General features: G+C 43.4%; 1 protein-coding gene across 1 annotated transcript in view; it reads left to right on the top strand.

Moving 5' to 3' along the window:
• The window catches only part of gabbr2 (gamma-aminobutyric acid (GABA) B receptor, 2), a 362,077-nt gene that overhangs the window by 192,145 nt on the left and 145,214 nt on the right, over positions 1-24,718 (top strand). Inside the window, exons 4-8 of the mRNA XM_014142790.2 lie at positions 728-829; positions 14,260-14,325; positions 14,663-14,851; positions 15,200-15,442; positions 23,669-23,729. Of these exons, the coding sequence (XP_013998265.1) occupies positions 728-829; positions 14,260-14,325; positions 14,663-14,851; positions 15,200-15,442; positions 23,669-23,729 (661 nt within the window). The remainder of the gene's footprint in view (positions 1-727; positions 830-14,259; positions 14,326-14,662; positions 14,852-15,199; positions 15,443-23,668; positions 23,730-24,718) is intronic.

The following is a 24,718-nucleotide window of genomic DNA, read 5'->3' as shown; positions in this document are numbered from 1 at the left end:
ACGCAGCTTACTGCCTCCTCGGCTTAATATCGAGTGCTTGAGACTCGACGGGAACCAAGGAGCAATTTTCATTGCTGGAATTTACAGTATATTCTAATGTTTGAATTGACAATTACAAATAGTTTCTGCTGGGGGGATACAGAGACTAAATTAAGGGAGAAATAACTGAAGTCTGTTCATATCTCAGTGGTGGTGCAGGGTCCACTGGAGATGGTCCACGGGCGGGATGCTTCCAGACTGATCTGGAATCAGTTAGAAACTGTCTGCGTCCCAAATGGCACCATCTTCCGTATGTAGTTCACTACTTTTGACCAGGGCAATAGGAATAGGGTGCCATTTGGGAGACAGATAGACAACAGGGATATTGTTGTGAGCAGAACAGTGCAATTAGACCCTACTGTGTCTCTGGCTGGACAACACCAACTAGTATCCCCTCTAACTCACTGTCTGGTCTTGTTCCTCTCAAGGTTTCTTCCTAATAAGGAGTTTTTGCTTGCCACTGTCTACTGCCTCTCCTCGGCCTCTTTGGGATGTAGCCCTGAAAGCTGTTAGTAAGCAACTAAGAATTGATGAATGTGTAAAGAAAGCACTATAAAAACAAGACCGATACCTCTCTCTCTCTCTGTCTCTGTCTCTGTCTCTGTCTCTGTCTCTCTCTGTCTCTCTCTGTCTCTCTGTCTCTCTCTCTCTCTCTCTCTCTCTCTCTTTGTCTTTGTCTTTCTCTCAGGTGAGGAATGACTTGACCAATGAGCTGGAGAAGGCAGACATCCAGATCGCTGACACCGAGAGCTTCTCCAACGACCCCTGTGTCAATGTCAAGAAGCTCAAGGTGAGTGATCCGCAGAACAGGTTACTGTACTGTCCAATAGGGCCGGGACGATACCAGTATTGCGATACTTGTTAGTATCGTGTCAAGGAAACAAAGCACGAAGCAGATTTGCTTTAGGAAAACAGCCCTAATGTTGGAAACAAACATTAGTGAATTATTTTCCAAGCTGTAGTGCACAATATTTTACATACAGCAGGTTTTTAAAGAAACAAAGAGTTCGGTCTGCTGCGTGTTTTCATTTTTGAAAATGTACTGTACAAGTACCTACCTTACTGCAGAAGTATTTACTGTAATCATTATACAACAGTACTGCAGAGGTGCTTACTGTAATGACTATACAACAGTACTGCAGAGATAGGCCTTGATATTACTTGATATTACTGTATTAACACCGGTTTGTTTTTTAACCTTCCTGTATTCACTGGAGTAAATGAACTGTAGGTCACATATAGCATCAGATCTATTATATAGCCTAACATGGGTTTGTTTCCTCATCACTTGCAGTATATTTTACAGTACCAAGACCAGCAGTATATTTTTACAGGACCAAGACCAGCAGTATATTTTTACAGGACCAAGACCAGCAGTATATTTTACAGGACCAAGACCAGAGGTATATTTTACAGGACCAAGACCAGCGGTATATTTAACAGTACCAAGACCAGCAGTATATTTTTACATTACCAAGACCAGCAGTATATTTTACAGGACCAAGACCAGCAGTATATTTAACAGTACCAAGACCAGCAGTATATTTAACAGTACCAAGACCAGCAGTATATTTAACAGTACCAAGACCAGCAGTATATTTAACAGTACCAACACCAGCAGTATATTTAACAGGACCAAGACCAGCAGTATATTTAACAGTACCAACACCAGCAGTATATTTAACAGGACCAAGACCAGCAGTATATTTAACAGGACCAAGACCAGCAGTATATTTAACAGGACCAAGACCAGCGGTATATTTTTACAGTACCAATACCAGTGTTTCTCTTCCTTAGTCCGGTTCACACTGGTGTGACTTAATGCGATTGTGTCAGTGGCTCTGAGAGTTTGGACGGTGACCCATAATGACCTACAGCTGTTACACACACACTCTCTCTCTCTCTCTCTCTCTCTCTCTCTCTCTCTCTCTCTCTCTCTCTCTCTCTCTCTCTCTCTCTCTCTCTTTTATATATATATATATATATATATATAAACACAAACTCTCCCTCTTTCTCTCTCTCTCGCTTTCTCTCACACACACATACACACAAACTTTCTCTGTCTATCTCTCACACTCACACACTAGCTGTGACCCCGTGAACCCTAAGTGGCTCTGCAATGGCTGATTATGAAGGGAAATTTAAAAAAATTTCAACTTCATTTTCATCATCTCCAACACCACCACAACATACTGTATGTGAAAATGGCGCTTTTCTATGTTTTGTTGTGAAAAAGATGGAGGAAGATAAGTGTTTCCAGTGAAATTATCAACCAATTAGTAGACAAATAGTAGGCAATTTGTAGACAATGCCTACTCACAACTGGTCAAAATCACACGAGGCACGCTGATGACATCATTGGAAACACTTATCTCCCTCAATCTTTTTTCACTACAAAACATAGAAACGCATCACAGATGTTGATGTTGGGGTGGTGCTGGAGATGATGAATATGAAGTTGAAAAAGGTTTATTTTTAGGCCCTCACTCCCCCAGGCCTCTCAGCTCACATAAACAGGTGTCTAAAGCCCTCACTCCCCAGGCCTCTCAGCTCTCACAACACTGTCTAAGGCCCTCACTCCCCAGGCCTCTCAGCTCTCACAACACTGTCTAAGGCCCTCACTCCCCAGGCCTCTCAGCTCTCACAACACGTGTCTAAGGCCCTCACTCCCCAGGCCTCTCAGCTTTCACAACACTGTTTAAGGCCCTCACTCCCCAGGCCTCTCAGCTCTCACAACACGTGTCTAAGGCCCTCACTCCCCAGGCCTCTCAGCTTTCACAACACTGTTTAAGGCCCTCACTCCCCAGGCCTCTCAGCTTTCACAACACTGTTTAAGGCCCTCACTCTCCAGGCCTCTCAGCTCTCACAACACGTGTCTAAGGCCCTCACTCCTCAGGCCTCTCAGCTCTCACAACACTGTCTAAGGCCCTCACTCCCCAGGCCTCTCAGCTCTCTGATCAACTCACATCACATAAGAGCTGGCGAAGCCTCAAACTGCCACACACACACGTACACGCATGCACACATACACACACACAGAGAATGTGAACGATGAGCCTTCTTAAAATATACATGTATGTGTGTGAAGCTGACATTTTAAGCTGACACCCTGGTCCTTGATCAGAGTTAAAATGAAAATGATTCTTCACACTGCTTTGCAATATCTTAAAGTCCTCTTTCTGGGATGTGACGGGCTGTGACGGCTCTGACACCCGATTGGTTAGCTCCTGTATCATCTCTCCATTCGGTTGATGTGTGTAGCCACTAATAGCCACTAATAGACTGTAGTTTACTTCTATAGTTAAGATTCCTAGAGAGAGAACAGCAGTCAGATGCTGTCCATGGTGCTGAAACAGATAACCACCATTAGATAGGGACTGTATTGTACAGGGGCTGTTTCTATGTAGCTGTGTGGCTCGTTCTTCCTTTTAATCTCCCATTCACACAATCTGTCTACTCTCTCTCTCTCTCTCTCTCTCTCTCTCTCTCTCTCTCTCTCTCTCTCTCTCTCTCTTTCACATACACACACACACACACTCTGTCTCCTCTCTGCACTTTCCATCTGTCTCTCTCTCTCATTCTCTCTCTTTCTCACATTCTAACCCTTTCTTTCTCTCTTTCATTCCATCTGTCTCTCTCTCACGCACGTGTGCACACGCACTCACGCACATGTGTACACACACACACACACACACACACACACACACACACACACACACACACACACACACACACACACACACACACACACACACACACACACACACACTGTACAGCTCCTCAGGATGGATTAAGAACAGGATTAACCTAAACTTGTCCAATAAGAAATGCTTGTTTTAATAAAAAACGTTTTAGGTTTCAAAACCTTTTGCTACGGTTTGCTACGGTGTGCACTAATGAATACACCCCAGCCATATTACATTCCCCACATGCACGTAACATCTAACACCCAACATCTTCAATGGAATTACTACTTCATCAACTAAAGATACAACTGAAAATGAAAACCAAATCTGTTATTTGTGTTATTTTGTGTCATTAATAGCTTCTCCAAAACTTTGTAGCCTGATATTGATAGTTGCGTTACAAATGGCACCCTGTTCACTTCCTAGTGTACTATGTTTGGCCAGGGCCCATAGGAAATAGTGCCATTTGGGACGCAACCTATTCAGAGCTACTGTGTGTCTCACTTGGTAGAGCATGGTACTTGCAATGCCAGGGTTGTGGGTTTGATTCCCATGGGGGATGAGTATGAGAATGTGTGCACTCACACATCAGTATCATACCTCTTTGTTTAGTTCCCATCATCCTAATCCAGTTGTTCGATGACAATGGATCTGGTATGTATACTGACCTAATACCTTACTGTTAGAGCAGGGGTCTTCAACAGTCTCCAGTCCTGTTTGTGAATGTACACACTGTATACATTTAAATGGATGTGGGTGGATGTTTTGTTGTATGAGGTGAGGCTGGGGATAATATATTGTGCATTAGGAAAGTATTCAGACCCTTTTACGTTTTCCACATCTTGTTACGACTACAGCCTTATTCTAAAATGGATTCAATTATTTATTTTTCTCATCAATTTACACACAATACCCCATAATGACGAAGCAAAAACTGTTTTTTCTAAACTTTTGAAAATTTATTAAAAATGAAAAAACAAAATACCTTATTTTAGACTCTTTGCTATGAGACTCGAAATTGAGCTCAGGTGCATCCTGTTTCCATTTATCATTTTTGAGATGTTTCTACAACTTGATTGGAGTCCACCTGTGGTAAATTCGATTGATTGGACATTGTTTGGAAAGACACACACCTGTCTATATAAGGTCTCACAGTTGACAGTGCATGTCAGAGCAAAAACCAAGCCGTGAGGTCGAAGGAATTGGCCATAGAGCTCCGAGACAGGATTGTGTCGAGGCACAGATCTGGGGAAGGGTACCAAACCAATCTGCAGCATTGAAGGTCCCCAAGAACACAGTGGCCTCCATTATTCTTAAATGGAAGAAGTTTGGAACAACCAAGAACCACCAAACAGAGCAATCGGGGGAGAAGGGCCTTGGTCAGGGAGGTGACCAAAAACCAGATGGTCACTCTGACAGAGCTCCAGAGTTCCTCTGTGGAGATGGGAGAACCTTCCAGAAGGACAACCATCTCTGCAGCACTCCACCAATCAGGCTTCATGGTAGAGTTGCCAGTGTCACGCCCTGACCATAGCGAGCCCTTGGTTCTCTATGGTGTTGTAGGTCAGGGCGTGACTAGGGGGTGTTCTAGTCATGTTATTTCTATGTTGGTGAGTTGTATGGTTCCCAATTAGAGGCAGCTGGTAATCGTTGCCTCAAATTGGGGATCATATTTCTCCCACCTGCTTCATTCACCCATTGCAAGATGGCATAGCAGTCAGACGTCCTTTGTCCTCCTCTTGTCGTGTCCCGTGTATATATATATATATATTTACATCTTTTTTTCGCATATCTTTTTATATATGTTTTTATAAAAACTCAACCTCAAAACACTCTCCTGCAACCCACCTCACCAATTAAAAAAAATATATATATTATTTACCTCAAATCTACAACAGAAGCTAGCCAGAGGTTAGCCAGAGGTTGGCCAGTTCACTGGCTACGTTGGAGTTCAGCTAGCCATGGTTGGCGGTCATCAGCTATCCCTTAGCTCGAAAAGCTATCGCCAGTTTTGTACAACGCGACTCAGACCAGAGCATACCGGACCTATTTTCTCTCCATATCCCCGGATTTCTACCACCAGCTCTGGACATTTACACCTGGATCTTGCAGCTAGCTAGCTACTACTAGCCCTTTCTCCCACCTGCTTTGTGGGATATTGTTTCAGTTAGTGCCTATGTGCGCGCTGTACTTCACGTTCGTTGGATGTTTTGTTGTTTTTGTTGTTTCACTGTGAATTGAAAGTATGTGGAACTCAACTCACGCTGTGCCTTGGTCCGCTCTGTACGATGAACGTGACAGCCAGACAGAAGCCACTCAGTAAAAGGCACATGACAGCCTGCTTGGAGTTTGCCAAAAGGCACCTAAATGACTCTCAGACCATGAGAAACAAGATTCTCTTATCTGATGAAACCATAATTAAACTCTTTGGCCTGAATGCTAAGGGTCACGTCTGGAGGAAACCTGGCACCATCCCTATGGTGAAGCGTGGTGGTGACAGCATCATGCTGTGGGGATGTTTTTCAGCAGCAGGGACTAGTCAGGATTGAGGGAAAGATGAACAGAGCAAAGTACAGAAAGATCCTTGATGAAAACCTGCTCCAGAGCGCTCAGGACCTCAGACTGGGGTGAAGGTTCACCTTCCAACAGGACAAGGACCCTAAGCACATAGCCAAGACAACGCAGGAGTGGCTTCGGGACAAGTCTCTGAATGTCCTTGAGTGGCCCAGCCAGAGCCCGGACTTGAACCCGATCGAACATCTCTGGAGAGACCTGAAAAAAGCTGTGCAGGGACACTCCCCATCCAACCTGACAGAGCTTGAGAGGATCTGTAGAGAAGACTGGGAGAAACTCCCCAAATACAGGTGTGCCAAGCTTGTAGCGTCATACCCAAGAAGACTCGAGGCTGTAATTGCTGCCAAAGGGGCTTCAACAAAGTACTGAGTTAATGGTCTGAATACTTATTTCAGTTTTTAATTTTGTAATGAATTTGCAAACGTTTATAAAAACCTGTTTTTACTTAATCATTATGGGGCATTGTGTGTAGATTCATGAGAAAAATATCATGTAATCAGTTTTAGAATAAGGCTGTAACTTAACAAAATGTGTAAAAAGTCAAGGGGTCTGATTACTTTCCGATTGCGATGTATATGTGTATTTGTTGCACTTCAGAGTCACCATGCTGTACCATAAACAAACAACACCAACCTTGGTTGCTTGGCAATAAAGTGTCTTGTATCTATTGACTGTGCAGGTTTTTGTTACAGGCCAGCACTAACACACCGGATGAAACTGGTCACCGTCCAGACTTAAAACCACAGTCAGTCGGTTGTTTGAAACTGGTGTTTTAGTGTTCGTCTGGAACAAAGACTTGCACGTGCCAATGGAGTTTGTGAACGGCGCGCTAGACAATGTCCATTATTAGATCTAGTAATGTGTGCCCTTGCCTTGAAGTACTCTTCAAAGCTAGACTGTGGTGCTGTAATGGTAGAAATACGACAGGGCCAGTCTATAAATCTGATATACAGTACCTGTGCATTCTCATAAACAGACCTTGTTTATTTCATTCAGGCTGTGACCCAAATGGCATCCTATGTGCCCTGGTCAAAAGTAGTGCACTATATAGGGAATAGGCAGCCACAGTCTTTAGTAAAGGCATGTAATCATGCCTAGTGTTTTTTTAACACAGCCTCATTGTGTTTTTAGTGTCGCTACGTTAACCCCTGCAAATACATCAAGAGTGAAGTTACTAACATCATCGCCAGCATGGAATAAGCAAATGTCTGGCAAGCTGCTGCCATTGGTTAATACATACTGTACTGTAACCACCTGATCTGAAAGTCAAACAGAATAGCCATAACAAAACTCCATCCCAGAGACCACCAGGACCCAAACAGAACAACTTAAAGGAGCTATGTGTAACAGTTCCACCTGCAACTAGCACCACATGTCAATTACAGACCAGTATTGAGAATTGTCACACTGGAACTCGGAGACCTCCAGTCCGGGGCCCATTTTTCACATCAACCAAATACAGTATGAAGCCCAATTTCCCCTGGGTCCAGGAACAGAGGATGGTAAATGGTGCCAGGTCTCTCTGTTCCGGAATTGTCCATCTCCACTTCCCTAACAGCTGGAGTCATTTTGGTTAAGTGCCTTCCTCCAGGGAACAGCGGCACCATTCAGGCCCAGGAGGACCAGAGCCCTGCGAGATTCAGGTTCAACCCGAGCCAAAGGGGTTCTGAAAAGGAAAAGTGGCTTCAAAGCAGAGTGGTCCACACAAAAGCTCCAACTATTCTGCTTGCTCCCAGCATGCACTCTGGCTCTGAGTACAGTCCAATGCAACATTGTAGGTATTGTGGGGCAGGGTAGCCCCTTACAGACGATTGACGCACCCGTTTAAATATAAATGCAACATGAAACAATTTCAAAGATTTTACTGAGTTACAGTTCATATAAGAAAATCTGTACATTTAAATAAATTGCCCTAAAGGCTCTAATCTATGGATTTCACATGACTAGGCAGGCTTGCAGCCATTGGTGTGACTTGGAGGGCATAGGCCCACCCACTTGGCAGCCAGTTGAGTGGCCCTATGCCCTCCAAAAAAGCTGCAGGAGCAACACACATCGGGGTGTGTGTGTGTATGTGTGTCTGTGTCTGAGTGTTCTCAACTTCCAGCAGGCAGCCAAGTTTGCTGTCACTCAGTCAGAATGTACGTTAGTTTAATATTTTTCCTTAACCTTGCCCCACTTGTTAGATATTTTGCACGTTGATAGCTTGATAGCAAACCGCCCTTACGGTGTGATTAATCATAGTAGGTGGCAGCAGCAATCTAAATGATCAGACCAAAAACATGTGAGGAAGAGTGATCAGTCAACGAAATTATGAAGTGAGTGGATGGAGAAATACAGCTTCACTCTATCCAATCAGAGAATCAGGATCAACGTACAGCCCACACTTCTCTTAACAGACAGGCAAACTAGCCAGTTTGTTATTTAGACCAGGCACATGACTGACTCAAGACAGTACAGTCGTGGCCAAAACTTTTGAGAATGACACAAATATTAATTTTCACAAAGTCTGCTGCCTCAGTTTGTATGATGGCAATTTGCATATACTCCAGAATGTTATGAAGAGTGATCAAATGAATTGCAATTAATTGCAAAGTCCCTCTTTGCCATGCAAATGAACTGAATCCCCAAAAAACATTTCCACTGTATTTCAGCCTTGCCACAAAAGGACCAGCTGACATCATGTCACTGGCTTTCTCGTTAACACAGGTGTGAGTGTTGACGAGGACAAGGCTGGAGATCACTCTGTCATGCTGATTGAGTTTGAATAACAGACTGGAAGCTTCAAAAGGAGGGTGGTGCTTGGAATCATTGTTCTTCCTCTGTCAATCATGGTTACCTGCAAGGAAACACGTGCCGTCATCATTGCTTTGCACAAAAAGGGCTACACAGGCAAGGATTTTGCTGCCAGTAAGATTGCACCTAAATCAACCATTTATCGGATCATTAACAACTTCAAGGAGAGCGGTTCAATTGTTGTGAAGAAGGCTTCAGGTTGCCCAAGAAAGTCCAGCAAGCGCCAGGACCGTCTCCTAAAGTTGATTCAGTTGCGGATCGGGGCACCACCAGTACAGAACTGGCTCAGGAATGGCAGCAGGCAGGTGTGAGTGCATCTGCACGCACAGTGAGGCGAAGACTTTTGGAAGATGGCCTGGTGTCAAGAATGGCAGCATAGAAGCCACTTTTCTCCAGGAAAAACATCAGGGACAGACTGATATTCTGCAAAAGGTACAGGGATTGGACTGCTGAGGACTGGGGTAAAGTCATTTTCTCTGATGAATCCCCTTTCCGATTGTTTGGGGCATCCGGAAAAAAGCTTGGCCGCAGAAGACAAGGCGAGCGCTACCATCAGTCCTGTGTCATGCCAACAGTAAAGCATCCTGAGACCATTCATGTGTGGGGTTGCTTCTCAGCCAAGGGATTGGGCTCACTCACAATTTTGCCTAAGAACACAGCCATGAATAAAGAATGGTACCAGCACATCCTCCGAGAGCAACTCCTTGCAACCATCCAGGAACAGTTTGGTGACGAACAATGCCTTTTCCAGCATGATGGAGCAGCTTGCCATCAGGCAAAAGTGATAACTAAGTGGCCCGGGGAACAAAACATCGATATTTTGGGTCCATGGCCAGGAAACTCCCTAGACCTTAATCCCATTGAGAACTTGTGGTCAATCCTCAAGAGGCGGGTGGACAAACAAAAACCCACAAATTCTCTCCAAGAATTGATTATGCAAGAATGGGCTGCCATCCATCAGGATGCGGCCAGAAGTTAATTGACAGCATGTCAGGGCAGATTGCAGAGGTCTTGAAAAAGAAGGGTCAACACTGCAAATATTGACTCTTTGCATCAACTTCATGTAATTGTCAATAAAAGCCTTTGACACTTATGAAATGCTTGTAATTATACTTCAGTATTCCATAGTAACATCTGACAAAAATATCCAAAGACACTGAAGCAGCAAACTTTGTGAAAATTTATATTTGTGTCATTCTCAAAACTTTTGGCCACGACTGTATGGTTTAGAAACTCTGACTGAGTGACATTTTCTGTTGTTTTACTTCACAGAAGCGAATGGACTTTTACAGTTGAAGTTAAGTCATTTCACTGATGACAAAATCATTTATGTTGAGGAAGAAAGGTATAAATTGTTTTTGTCACAGCAATTATGGACTTTCAGGAAGATCATTTAATTATGGCGCAAAGGGATTGAAAGGTTTTTGACCAAATTAATTTATGTCCCATATAGTAGCAACCCTCTACCTACATTTCAGTCAACCATTGAAAAATGCATAGCGAGCAACATCGAAAATGTTTTGGCCTGTATAGCAACGAGATCTAAACAAACGTTATAAAACACCCATAGCATGTCACAATGATAGCGGGCATATCAATGATATATCAGTGTTCTGTATTTCAGAGAAAGTCTATGATTGTTTATTGCATTTCTTGATAGATATTGACCATGGTCACTAGACAATCTATGCTTTTTCACTAAATGAACGGTGTAAGGTGAAATGTATTGTTGGCAATGGCAAAGACCATTCACTGTTGCTATGGTTCAAGTTTGATATAAATCCTTCCTCAGTCAAAACTGACCTTTTTTAGACTTGATGCCTGTGGCACTGGCTTAAGTTGCATCCTAAATGGCACCCTATTCCCTTTGTACATAGTGCACTATTTTTGACCAGGGCCAATAGAGAATAGGGGGACATTTGAGATGCAGCTTGAGTCTTGTTCTGAGCAGAGCGTATGAGGCTTGCTCTGAGCAGTGTTTTGATAGACTTGTAGAGTCCCCACCTGAGTCAAGCTTCACTTTGAGTCATGGCCTTGCTGTTTCAAGATGAATTGAATGGTTTGTGTGTGATTGTATTGGTTGGGGCAGTCTATGCAGTGCACCACCAACACAGAGTAGTGACAGATTGCTCTTCTTGGATGTAGACCTGGGAACCTCCAATGCTCCTACAGAAGAGCTGGTAAATGATTTACTAACCTAATCAGCTAGCATGTGCTCTCAATTCAATGCAGATCTCTCCTTCTGGCCCAGTGGATAGGAAACAATTCTCCCTGTTGACAGTAATGGCTGAGTTGTTATTGATGGACAGTTGCTGCCTGTGATATTGCTGCCTGTTTGCCTGACCCCTACCCTATAGCCAGCTAAGAAACACCACATGTGCATCCCAAATGCACCATATTCCCTCTATAGTGCACTACTTTTGATCAGAGCCCTATGGTCATGGTTCAAAGTAGTGCACTATTATTATGGGAATAGTGTGCCATTTGGGACAAAGAAAACCACCCACATCCCAGTAGTCCTTACACTTCACTGATGAGGTGATAATCTTCAAATGACTGGTTGGAATTTAATAATAACAAATAAGTAATTTAATCACTATGAATTTTCCTGTGCGGTTTGTAAGTTTGTAAATTCCACTTTAAATTGTCAGAATTTATTCATCCTAACTCAAAATGCATCAAAACCTACACAAATGTCCATTAATTATAATCTACATAACAATTCACATTTCCTGTTGCTGCAGGATTATTTTCCCGCCGTGAGAAACTGGTCAAATTAAGATTGTACATCTTTTAAGTGTCTATATCACACGTTTAATTTCAATAAACAATCAAAAACTCACTCTACAACAGCTATTACTTTTGTTTAGGAATACTTAATGTGGTGATATTTCCATAAAATATGTATATTATGCAACATGCAGTATTGTGATATAACTGATGCTAATGATTAGCTTCTCTTGTAGCCAATCATTTCTCTTTATCTTATAGTGGAAGACTGACAAATCTCTTTAGCTGCTTGTAGAGGAACACTGACACATCTCTTTAGATGCTTGTAGAGGAAGACTGACACATCTCTTTAGATGCTTGTAGTGGAAGACTGACACATCTCTTTAGTTGCTTGTAGAGGAAGACTGACACATCTCTTTAGATGCTTGTAGTGGAAGACTGACACATCTCTTTAGATGCTTGTAGTGGAAGACTGACACATCTCTTTAGCTGCTTGTAGAGGAACACTGACACATGTCCTTAAATGCTTGTATTGGTAGACTGACACATCTCTTTAGTTGCTTGTAGAGGAAGACTGACACATCTCTTTAGATGCTTGTAGTGGAAGACTGACACATCTCTTTAGTTGCTTGTAGAGGAAGACTGACACATCTCTTTAGATGCTTGTAGTGGAAGACTGACACATCTCTTTAGATGCTTGTAGTGGAAGACTGACACATCTCTTTAGCTGCATGTAGAGGAAGACTGACACATCTCTTTAGCTGCTGGTAGGGGGTGACTGACACATCTCTTTAGCTGGTTCTAGTGGAAGACTGACACATCTCTTCAGCTGCTTGTAGTGGAAGACGGACACATCTCTTTAGCTGCTTATAGTGGAAGACACATCTCTTTACCTGCTTGTAGAGGAAGACTGACACATCTCTTTAGCTGCTGGTAGTGGAAGACTGACACATCTCTTTAGCTGGTTCTAGTGGAAGACTGACACATCTCTTCAGCTGCTTGTAGTGGAAGACTGACACATCTCTTTAGCTGCTTGTAGAGGAAGACTGACACATCTCTTTAGCTGCTTGTAGAGGAAGACTGACACATCGCTTTACCTGCTTGTAGAGGAAGACTGACACATCTCTTTAGCTGTTTGTAGAGGAAGACTGACAAATCTCTTTAGCTGCTTGTAGTGGAAGACTGACACATGTCCTTAAATGCTTGTAGTGGAAGACTGACACATCTCTTTAGCTGCCTTGTAGAGGAAGACTGACACATCTCTTTAGCTGCTTGTGGTGGACGACTGACAAATCTCTTTAGCTGCTTGTAGTGGAAGACTGACACATCTCTTTAGCTGGTTCTAGTGGAAGACTGACACATCTCTTCAGCTGCTTGTAGTGGAAGACTGACACATCTCTTTAGCTGCTTGTAGAGGAAGACTGACACATCTCTTTAGCTGCTTGTAGAGGAAGACTGACACATCGCTTTAGCTGCTTGTAGTGGAAGACTGACACATCTCTTTAGCTGTTTGTAGAGGAAGACTGACAAATCTCTTTAGCTGCTTGTAGTGGAAGACTGACACATGTCCTTAAATGCTTGTAGAGGAAGACTGACACATCTCTTTAGCTGCTTGCAGTGGAAGACTGACACATCTCTTTCGCTGCTTGTAGTGGAAGACTGACACATCTCTTCAGCTGCTTGCAGTGGAAGACTGACACATCTCTTCAGCTGCTTGCAGTGGAAGACTGACACATCTCTTTCGCTGCTTGTAGTGGAAGACTGACAGGTCTCTTTAGCTGCTTGTAGTGGAAGACTGACACATCTCTTTAGCTGCTTGTAGAGGAAGACTGACACATCTCTTTAGCTGCTTGTAGGGGATGACTGACACATCTCTTTATCTGTTTGTAGAGGAAGACTAACACATGTTCTTAAATGCTTATAGTGGAAGACTGACACATCTCTTTAGCTGCTTGTAGTGGAAGACTGACACATCTCTTTAGCTGTTTTAGAGGAAGACTGACATATGTCCTTAAATGCTTGTAGTGGACTACTAACACATCTCTTTAGCTGCTTGTAGTGGAAGACTGACACATCTCTTTAGCTGCTTGTAGTGGAAGACTGACACATCTCTTTAGCTGCTTGCAGTGGAAGACTGACACATGTCCTTAAATGCTTGTAGTGGTAGACTGACACGTCTCTTTAGCTGCTTGTTTTGGAAGACTGACACATCTCCTTAGCTGTTTTAGAGGAAGACTGACACATGTCATTAGCTGTTTGTAGTGGAAGACTGACACATCTCTTTAGCTGCTTGTTTTGGAAGACTGACACGTCATTAGCTGTTTGTAGTGGAAGACTGACACATCTCTTTAGCTATTTGTAGTGGAAGACTGACATGTCTTTAGCTGCTTATAGTGGATGACTGACACATCTCCTGTTTGTTATGTCATCTCTATAGGATAATGATGTGAGGATCATTATCGGACAGTTTGATGAGAATCTGGCCTCCAAAGTATTCTGCTGTGTGAGTATTGTTCTACACACACACACACACACACACACACACACACACACACACACACACACACACACACACACACACACACACACACACACACACACACACACACACACACACACACACACACACACACATATATATCAAGTTGTCATGGGGGCTGCAGATGGTGTGATATCCATAATGAGCTTCAGTAAAAGCTGAAAGCCTATTAATATTGACATTATTGACTGGTAATGTATTGACTGGTAATGTATTGAAGGTGTGTTATTGTGTGTGTGTGTGTAGTGTGTGTTTACGTCAACATGCCTGTGTGCATACTAACCAAACATCCCTCCCCCAGGCGTACAACCTGAACATGTATGGTAGTAAGTACCAGTGGATCATACCAGGCTGGTACCAGGGGAACTGGTGGGAGCAGGCCAACTCCACCAACTGCACCACCAGGAAGCTGCTGACCGCTATGGAGGGATACATCGCTGTGGACTTTGAACCGCTCAGCGCCAAACAGATCAAGGGCATCTCTGGAAGGGTGAGCGTTCCATTGAACATGCTTTTTAGTCTACTGCTGCATCCCAAATGGCACCCTGTTTTCCTTTTATATTGCGCTACTTTTGAACAAGTCCATAGTGCTCTGGTCAAAAGTAGTGCACTGTGTAGGGTATAGGGTGCCATTAGGAACACAGTCCTATCTTAAATCTTTCCCTACATTCAGATAACTAAGAAGTAGGATATTGATTAATTGATTATCCCCTCTTTCCCCCTAGATTGACACCTTAGAAGTAGGATGTTGATTAATTGATGATCCTCTCTCCCTACATTGATACCTTTAGAAGTAGGATATTGATTAAATGACTATCCTCTCTCTCTCTACATCCAGACACCTAAGGAGTATGAGAGGGAGTACAGTAAAGAGCTGCAGCAGAAGGGAGTGGAGCCCTCAAAGTACCACGGATTTGCCTACGACGGGATCTGGGTAATAGCTAAGACCCTGACCCGGGTCATGGATTTACTGCAGCACAAGGAGAGGCAGGACATGCACCACAACTTCACCGTGGACGACCGGGAGGTGGGCAAGCTGGTGCTGGACGTCATGAACGAAACCAACTTCTATGGCGTCACGGTGAGTCAATGGACTTTTCCTGATGTAAGAGTGTACTTGGACATTAATCTGCCTCATGTTACAGAAACAGGAGATAGACTAGTGTCCTGTCCAGAGGGTGAACTTAATCATTAATCTGCCTCATGTTACAGAAACAGGAGATAGGCTAGTGTCCTGTCCAGAGGGTGAATTTAATCATTAATCTGCCTCATGTTACAGAAACAGGAGATAGACTAGTGTCCTGTCCAGAGGGTGAATTTAATCATTAATCTGCCTCATGTTACAGAAACAGGAGATAGACTAGTGTCCTGTCCAGAGGGTGAATTTAATCATTAATCTGCCTCACGTTACAGAAACAGGAGATAGACTAGTGTCCTGTCCAGAGGGTGAATTTAATCATTAATCTGCCTCACATTACAGAAACAGGAGATAGGTTAGTGTCCTGTCCAGAGGGTGAATTTAATCATTAATCTGCCTCACATTACAGAAACAGGAGATAGGCTAGTGTCCTGTCCAGAGGGTGAATTTAATCATTAATCTGCCTCACATTACAGAAACAGGAGATAGGTTAGTGTCCTGTCCAGAGGGTGAATTTAATCATTAATCTGCCTCACATTACAGAAACAGGAGATATGTTAGTGTCCTGTTCAGAGGGTGAATTTAATCATTAATCTGCCTCAAATTACAGAAACAGAAGATAGACTCCTGGTTTGTATGGGCCATTCTGCCTGGGACATGGCTTGCTTTGACATAAGGAAGGGTAATGGTGATTCATTAGGGAACATTTGTTATTAATATTATAATGAATAACAACAATATATACACTGAGTATACCAAACATTAGGAACACCTCCCTATAATTGAGTTTCACCCCCCCTTTGCCCTCAGAACAGCCTCAATTCGTCGGGGCATGGACTCTACAAGGTGTCAAAAGCATTCCACAGGGATGCTGGCCCATGTTGACTCCAATGCTTCCCACAGTTGTGTCAAGTTGGCTGGATGTCCTTTGGGGGGTGAACCATTCTTGATACACATGGGAAAATGTTGAGCGTGAAAAACATCCATCCATGTCTGAGGACTTCGGGAAATGACGTGGAAATGGGCCACTAGGGGCGACAGTGAGCCTGTTACCTTCAAGTAGTTCTGGTGTTGTGGACGGGGATGGTAGATGGGCGTAAGAATCTGCCTCTAATTCTGAAGGTTGCAAGTTCAAATCCAGTGATAGAAAGTTGTTTTTTTATATTTTTGTTTTAAGCCGATCCCAAACCTTAACCCTTACCTTAACCATTCAGATTGAATGCCTAACCTTACGAATTTGGAGTTAACCTTAAACCCTTCTTAACCTTAAACCCTTCTAAATTGACATTTTGGAAAAATTTGAATTTTGATGTTTGAGAAACATAGCTGCACGTCTAATTCTGACATGAGACTATGAGAGCTAGTATCACAATCCACCACTACTATAACAACTCCCTCTAAATATTTAATACACACTTTTTTCTACATTAAAACCGGTACGATTCAGGTACCAACAAGATGTGTGTCTGTGTGTCTGTGTGTGTGTGTGTGTGTGTGTGTGTGTGTGTGTGTGTGTGTGTGTGTGTGTGTGTGTGTGTGTGTGTGTGTGTGTGTGTGTGTGTGTGTGTGTGTGTGTGTGTGCGTGCGTGCGCAGGATACGGCCACAGGCTGAGAGGGATGGGTAGATAGAGGAATAGAAAAGGAAAAATCAGAGAGAAAAAAATAAAGAGGGAGAAAGAGGAATAGTGAAGGAGAAATAGAGGGAGAAAGAGGAATAGTGAAGGAGAAATAGAGGGAGAAAGAGGAATAGTGAAGGAGAAATAGAGGGAGAAAGAGGAATAGTGAAGGAGAAATAGAGGAAGAAATAGAGGGAGAAAGCGGAATAGTGAAGGAGAGCTAGGTGAAGAGAAAAGAGAGAGAGATTGTGTCATAACCAGCATTGAGAGCGGAGAAAAGGTTGACCTCCCTTGGGGCATTACGGTACACCATAGTCCTCCTGAGCCTCTCCGTAACTCCCACCCCACTGTGACCTCTCTTTCCCCCAGTTCCCTCTGCCCCTCTGGGGTGAAGTGGGCTGCCAGTGGGCCAGTCCCTGGAGGCTGCTGGAGAACAGAGGCAGGGAGGATGACATGGATAGCCAAGATAGCCTCATCTCCCTGGGGGTCCTTCTTCCAGGGTGGCTGCCTGAGCTGCGTGTCTCTGTTTGTGTGCGTGCTTGTCTCCAGGGGATAACATACAGCACCACTATTACCATCTATTCAGAAAGCAGCACAGAAGGCACACTGTATTGCTGCATTGCATATTCACTGTATTGCATAATGTGATGTCAGCCGCATACCACTCTGCATCCCACTGCTGGCTTTCCTCAGAAGTTAAGCAGAGTTGGTCCTGGTTGGTTGCTTGATGGGAGACCAGATGATGTTGGAAGTAGTGTTGAAGGGCCAGTAGGAGATACTGGTCTAGTAAAATATCCCAATGCCCCGGGGCAGTGATTGGGGACATTTCCCTGTGTAGGGTGCCGTCTTTCAGATGGTACGTTAAACGGGTGTCCTGACTCTCTGTGGTTACAAAAGAGCCCATAGCACTTATTGTAAGAGTAGGGATGTTAACTCTGATGTCCTGGCTAAATTCCCAATCTGGCCCTCATACCATCATGGCCACTTAGTCATCCCCCTGTAACTATTCTCCAGGTTGTTGTAGTAAATGAGAATGTGGTCTCAAGTCAACTTACCTTGTTAAAAAAAAAGAAATGTTTTACAAAAGTACCTGAAGTGGTATTTGAAAAAGAATTGACCACAGTTGCTCCAGGTCTGTAAGAGGCTAATACTCTGGAGTAATGTATTACTTCTTTTCCCACCACTATGATTGTTGGTCCTTCTGATAACTGTACAGGGATTACAGTACATGGAACGAGGTTATAAAAAAGCTTGTTATTTGTGTGTATTTAAGTTGCATATCAGATCAGAAAATGTCATTGGTTTGTTAATGTGCCTTTATGAACAATCAGCATATAGGTGTGTATTTCCATTACAGGGAATCATGATGAACACACACACACTATACCCAATACCCCATCGTGGCTCTGCGTTTCCATCCACCCACACACACATCACCCATGTCCTACACCCACATGGAGAGCCACCGTCTCACTGCCATAACTTCCCCAGCGTGAACCACAACAAGTGGTACTAGTTTGGCCAGTCAGTTTCACCACTGAAACCAAAGCCTTCACTCCTTTCTGTACGTTCACCCTCTCCCCTCCCTTCTAACCCCTACATAGTGAACATAGTGGGGCTTGTGTGTGTGTGTGCGTCTGTGTGTGTGTGCGCATGCTTGTATGCCTGTGAGTGCACACTGATTGTGTGTGTATGTGTTTCATACGTGTGTGTGTGTGTGTGTGTGTGTGTGTGTGTGTGTGTGTGTGTGTGTGTGTGTGTGTGTGTGTGTGTGTGTGTGTGTGTGTGTGTGTGTGTGTGTGTGTGTGTGTGTGTGTGTGTGTGTGTGTGTGTGTTTGTGTCAGGTTAGAACACGGCCATCCACATAGCAGTCTGATGTGCTCTCTGGGTGCTGCCTGCTATTGATCTAGTCTAGTGGCAGAGCAATAGAGGAAGTCAAACATTAGCTCAGAGAAGCCTCCAGGGCTTGGCCGGGGCTGTTAGCAGCACAGATTAACATGTACAGTGGAATTCCTCCTCTTCATCTATTGCCTGGAGGGAAGAGGAAACAGAGGAGACAGGGGTTCTGATCTCAAGTAGTACCCTTTGGCCTGTGTAGTGCATTACTTTTTCTATTTGTATTTATTATGGATCCCCATTAGGGGGTCATTTTAAAAACATTACAGTACATTCATATCAGATTTCACAACATTAAGTGTGTGCCCTCAGGCCTCTACTCTACTACCACATATCTACAACACAAAATCCATGTGTGTATAGTGTGTATGTTATCGTGTGTCTGTATACATGTGTTCCATAAGGTGTATTTGTATTTGTTTTTTAAATCTAATTTTACTGCTGGCATGAGTTACTTGATGATGAATTGAGTTCCATGTAGTCATGGCTCTATGTAGTACTGTGCACCTCCCATAGTCTGTTCTGGACTTGGGGACTGTGAAGAGACCTCTGGTAGCATGTCTTGTGGGGTATGCATGGGTGTCCAAGCTGTGTGCCAGTTGTTCAAACAGACAGCTTTGTGCATGTCAATAACTCTCACAAATACAAGTAGTGATGAGCTCAACCTCTTCTCCACTTTGAGCCTGGAGAGATTGACATGCATATTATTAATGTTAGCTCTCTGTGTACATCCAAGGGCCAGCCGCACTGCCCTGTTCTGAGCCAATGGCCCAAACCTCCACCTTTGGCATTTCAGATTTTTCTATAGATCTTATAACTGTGTATTGCTACCACTGTATCATCAAAGGTATTATCTAAGTGAGTTTCAGAGATTGCCAGAATACGAGTGTGTCACGACTTCTACCGAAGTCGGTCGCTCTCCTTGTTCGGGCGGCGTTCGGCGGTCGACGTCACCGGCTTTCTAGCCACCGCCGATCCACTTTTCATTTTCCATTTGTTTTGTCTTTGTTTTACACACCTGATTTCAATCCCACAATTACTGTTTCATTATTTAACCCTCTGTTCCCCCATGGGTTTTTGTGAGTGATTGTTTATTGTATTTTGGGTCTGTCATGGTGTGCGTGTATTTGTTACTTTGTATATTTGACATTTTGAGTAAAAGTACGATGATTACTCATATCTGCTGTCCTGCACCTGACTCTCTACACCAGCCACACATAGGACCCATTACAGAGTGTCACCTGTTACTAGCCAATTTATGATTTTATGAACCTTGTTTCTTAAGCTACATATGTTAATGTGGGCTATTTTTAACACTTTTCTGGGATGCTTGATTGTTTTTATTGCTTTACTGGGAAGGTTAGCAGAGCTAGACTTGCTTTTTTTATTAGTGCAGGATGAGTTGTACACAGTGGACTTCCTAGTAGGGCACACCACCTCAGTGCTAACAGTGTTACACTGGTTCATATGCATATGATTACTGCAAACAATAGCTGTAGGATCAGTAGAAGCATTCAGGGCAGTAAGAGGGACATAAATTAGGTTACTAACATGTTAGTAACCTAATTTATGTCCCTCTTACTGCCCTGAATGCTCTAACATTGTGTCTTCCAATGCACCTAGGATAATGTACATTTGAAGCATTATGATGTACATTTGAAGCATTATGACAACTCAGCGACAATGGTAGGGATTAAGTGAGCTTTGCTTGGGTCATTGATAAATCATTGTCTCATCACAGCCTTATAATTCTGTGAAAGAATCCAGGAACCCAAATGATTTGGGTGGATCCCGTCCTCCTTATAATACGAGCTTTGTTTCCAGAAGGAAGGACCTATAGGATAGGGACCATAGGGGCCCTGGTCAAAAGTAATTCACTATATAGGGAATAGGGTGCTATTTGCACGCACCCAGTGATGCTAGATCAGCATGGCCAGATCAGTGTGTGTGCAGGTCTAATCAGTAGCATAAGCAGTGTTAAACATACAGTTCTCAGTACAATATGCTGTGATTATGCGACGAAGAGCAATACCTTTAGCAAATAAATCTAGAGGGATTGAGACTCCAGTGGCCTGTTCTGCCACTACTGTACCAGTGTATTGGTCTCAGTGTCTCCTGCCAGCTGGTGTCACAGCCTGAGGGCAGTGAGTCCTTACAGGCGGACACAGAGAGGTGTGTGTGTGTATACACGTGTGTGTGTGTGTATGCGACCTAATTTCATCACCTCTGGCTGCTGTGCTCCCCCACCAGACCTCCTGGGAACTCCCTCCTTTCACACCTGCAGCCCACAACCGGAAATTCTGTCTGGGAAAATATCTTCCTCCTTCAGTTCCTACCTTTCCTCACCTCCAGAAACAAAGCAGCAGAGTGATACCGCCATCTCACCTCCACAAACACAGTGATACCACCCTCATCAACAAGGACAGGCTGGGTGTCTGAGTCCCAGAGAGAGCTGTTAGTCTGGGTCAACTCCCTCCCTCCCCCATCTCAACCAGAGCTCCAGGAGAATGTGGGAGGGACATTTGAACAGAAATAATTATAATTATTCATATTCTTTTATATATCTGCAATTAGTGAAATATGAATATCAAGACCCTCCAGATTAGAAATACAACATCCAGTATTGATTGTGCATACTGACATATATTTGTTTTCTATATGTTTTTGTGGATATTTTTTGAACCCCGGTTTCCGGAGGAGTTGGGTGCGTTACCGCTAGACCACAGGCTCTGCACATACTTTACTCATATTTCTATAGTAAACACTACTTTCAAGTGCACTTCACTCCCACATACACACATACTTAACCAGGGCATATTTATACATGACCCTAAGCATGATGGGATGTTTATTGCTTAATTAACTCAGGAAGCACCTGCTTTCAATATACTGTGTATCCCTCATTTACTGACTTGTTTTCTTTATTTTGACCGTTACATGTAGGTAGCGCTCTCTCTGAGATTACACTTTCAGTCACATCTTAAAGGTCCAATGCAGCCATTTTTATATTAATATCAAATCATTTCTGGGTAACCATTAAGTACCTTACTGTAACAGATTTCCAGTAAAATCGGCAAAAATGGCTTTTTAGTAAAACACTATTTCTCAAGCAAGAATTTTGCTAGGATTGTCAGAGAGTGGTCTGAGTAGGGATGGGAAAACTGAAAGCTAGCTGTTATTGGCAAAGAGGTTTAGAACTCTCTTTCTTATTGGTCTAATAACCAATTTACCGCATGATGATGTCACCATGGAAAGCCGCCCCCCCATGCAAACCTGCTGATTAGAAGGTCCTGTGTAGATTATGTTTTCAACCAGCAACTATCAGGAAATAACACTGATCAAATGTTTTCACACTTATACAGTGTTAGTTTCATCAGCTGTTGTACAATAAGATATAAAACACAGGCAAAACAGAATTTTGACTGCACTGGGCCTTTAAATTCCATACAATAACAGACAACTCTTAGCACCATCCAACCACAGTTATCCTGGTCTGTGAAGGCAGTCACTTTAGCTAGCTCTCTTCCTAGCTCACACAGACAGACACTCTGTCACAATCACATATGCCGTACAAAGACAGGGATCCAATCAGAGGGTGGAAACCCGCCCAGCGACTGACTTCAAAGCCTCTGCGTGTTTTTGAGACAAAATTAGTCCTTCAGTCTGTCGCCTTCCTCCCTTCCCATCTCTCTGCCAGTGCTGCTTTAATCAGCTCCATGTTAACTCCTCTCTCTCTCTCTCTCTCTCTCTCTCTTGTTCACCTGTTTTTTTCCCTAGCCTCCAATAATCCCAGATCCAGCTAAATGTTTAATTAAGGAGTTCTATGGGCAGATGGCTGGATGAATTAATTGGTCAGTGTTGATGGATAAGGAGGGTTAAGGGAGGAAAAGCAATGTTTTAGTTGACAGACTTTTCCCCCCAGAAAATATCTGAATATAATTGCTGATTTTATTTGGCATTGATTGTTGTTTTTTGGAATATCAGTGATGATCTATGTGGAGTGTCATTAGTATCCAGTCGCTTTCAATCAGGGTTGACATCAAATGTCGAGGTTTTAATGGTAGTAGTACCGACTATTGATGTCTGTTCAGTAGCCAATGGTGAGATTTCCACTTCCGAAATGTTTTTTTAAAAGCCCCTCTGAAGAAGATGTGTGATAGGGCCTTACGGAATCAGGCAGGAATCTGACACTCCTTTGATTATAAGGATATCAGGAAATGAATCTGCTGACCAATCATTTTGTTTACCTCATATAAAAATATACATGTTTACAGGCTTCTAATCCAATAAGAAGCCCAGTGCCAGACCACCTTTTTGTCCACACAAATCTGTTAATGTGCCAAGACTTAGTGGCACGTCAAGAAAACAGTGCATCTAAATTCTAATTAAATCAAGCTTCTTTTCATCGTCTGTCTCTACTGCTTCATCTGCATCTGCTGTTGCCCATCGTTGTCAATTTAATCAAGGGACTTGATGTGCCCTGAAGATGGTGAACAATTCAGATGGTTTTGCTGGTTAAATAAGGACCAACAATGTTCGGTTTCAACTTTGTAGCTGATATGGACAATGTAAGAATTGCATTGTATTCTCCATTGAGACCTCAGAGGTTTTAATTTCCAAATGTTCTAAATGTGTTTTGAATCATTTTTCTATCCAGGGCCAAGTCATGTTCAGGAATGGAGAACGGATGGGCACAATCAAATTCACACAGTTTCAAGGTAAGCATATGCAGTAAGATTGTTGCATTGTTGTGATGTTCTGTTGAATTGCTCTACTATTATGACTGGGTGCTACGGTTGCTGTCTGGCTGATGATGATGTCCTAGTAATCCTACTTCGGGGTTATCCAGCCAGTGTTTGTTGACTGCAGGTGAACCAGGAGGCTGCCGGGTGGGATTTTCTACCCAGAAATGTGATCTGTGTTTGGGGGATTCTCCCCTGCTCCCCTGGCCCTACCCTCCCTCAGCACCAAAATGTTTTTATTAATCCACTCTCCCCCCATCTTATCTACCCCACTGCAGAGGTGCTCCCCGGGCAGCTTAAAATGTGTGTGTGTGTGTGTGTGTGTGTGTGTGTGTGTGTGTTGAAACCCACAGGGCGGACAGTCCTGTTTGCTTGTGGGAGTGATGGAGCTTTTCAATTGGAAGGCAACTGGCAGTCATATCATGGATAAGCAAAGAAATGTTATCATGAGTGAACTGGAGAGGGCTTGCTCTATAGCGCTGTGAGAGAAATGTTATCATGAGTGAACTGGAGAGGGCTTGCTCTATAGCGCTGTGAGAGAAATGTTATCATGAGTGAACTGGAGAGGGCTTGCTCTATAGCGCTGTGAGAGAAATGTTATCATGAGTACTTAGCCTTAGGCGTAACACTCCCCCCTCCTGCCACTCTGCCTCCCCCTTGACATACACATGTTTGTCTCCTGTTTCCCACTCTTTTCTTCCCTCTCTCTCTCTCTCTCTCTCTCTCTCTCTCTCTCTCTCTCTCTCTCTCTCTCTCTCTCTTATTTCCTCCTCCCTTGTCCACATCCTCCTCTTTTCCTCTTTCTCCCTCCATTCATATCATGCCCTTATTTTGTCTCCTATCCTCCCTCCCTCCCTCCCTCCCTCCCTCCCTCCCGGCTTATCAGGGTAACGACTGTTTGACACATGAGATCGAGATAGAGAGAGAGGAGAGATTGCCTGGGCTAAATATTTAACCAGGATATG

The sequence above is a fragment of the Salmo salar genome, chromosome ssa14 (assembly GCF_905237065.1).
Source record: "Salmo salar chromosome ssa14, Ssal_v3.1, whole genome shotgun sequence".
Lineage (NCBI taxonomy): Eukaryota > Metazoa > Chordata > Actinopteri > Salmoniformes > Salmonidae > Salmo > Salmo salar.
The sequence above is the reverse complement of the archived record's forward strand: the minus strand, read 5'-3'. Positions and strand labels throughout refer to the sequence as shown.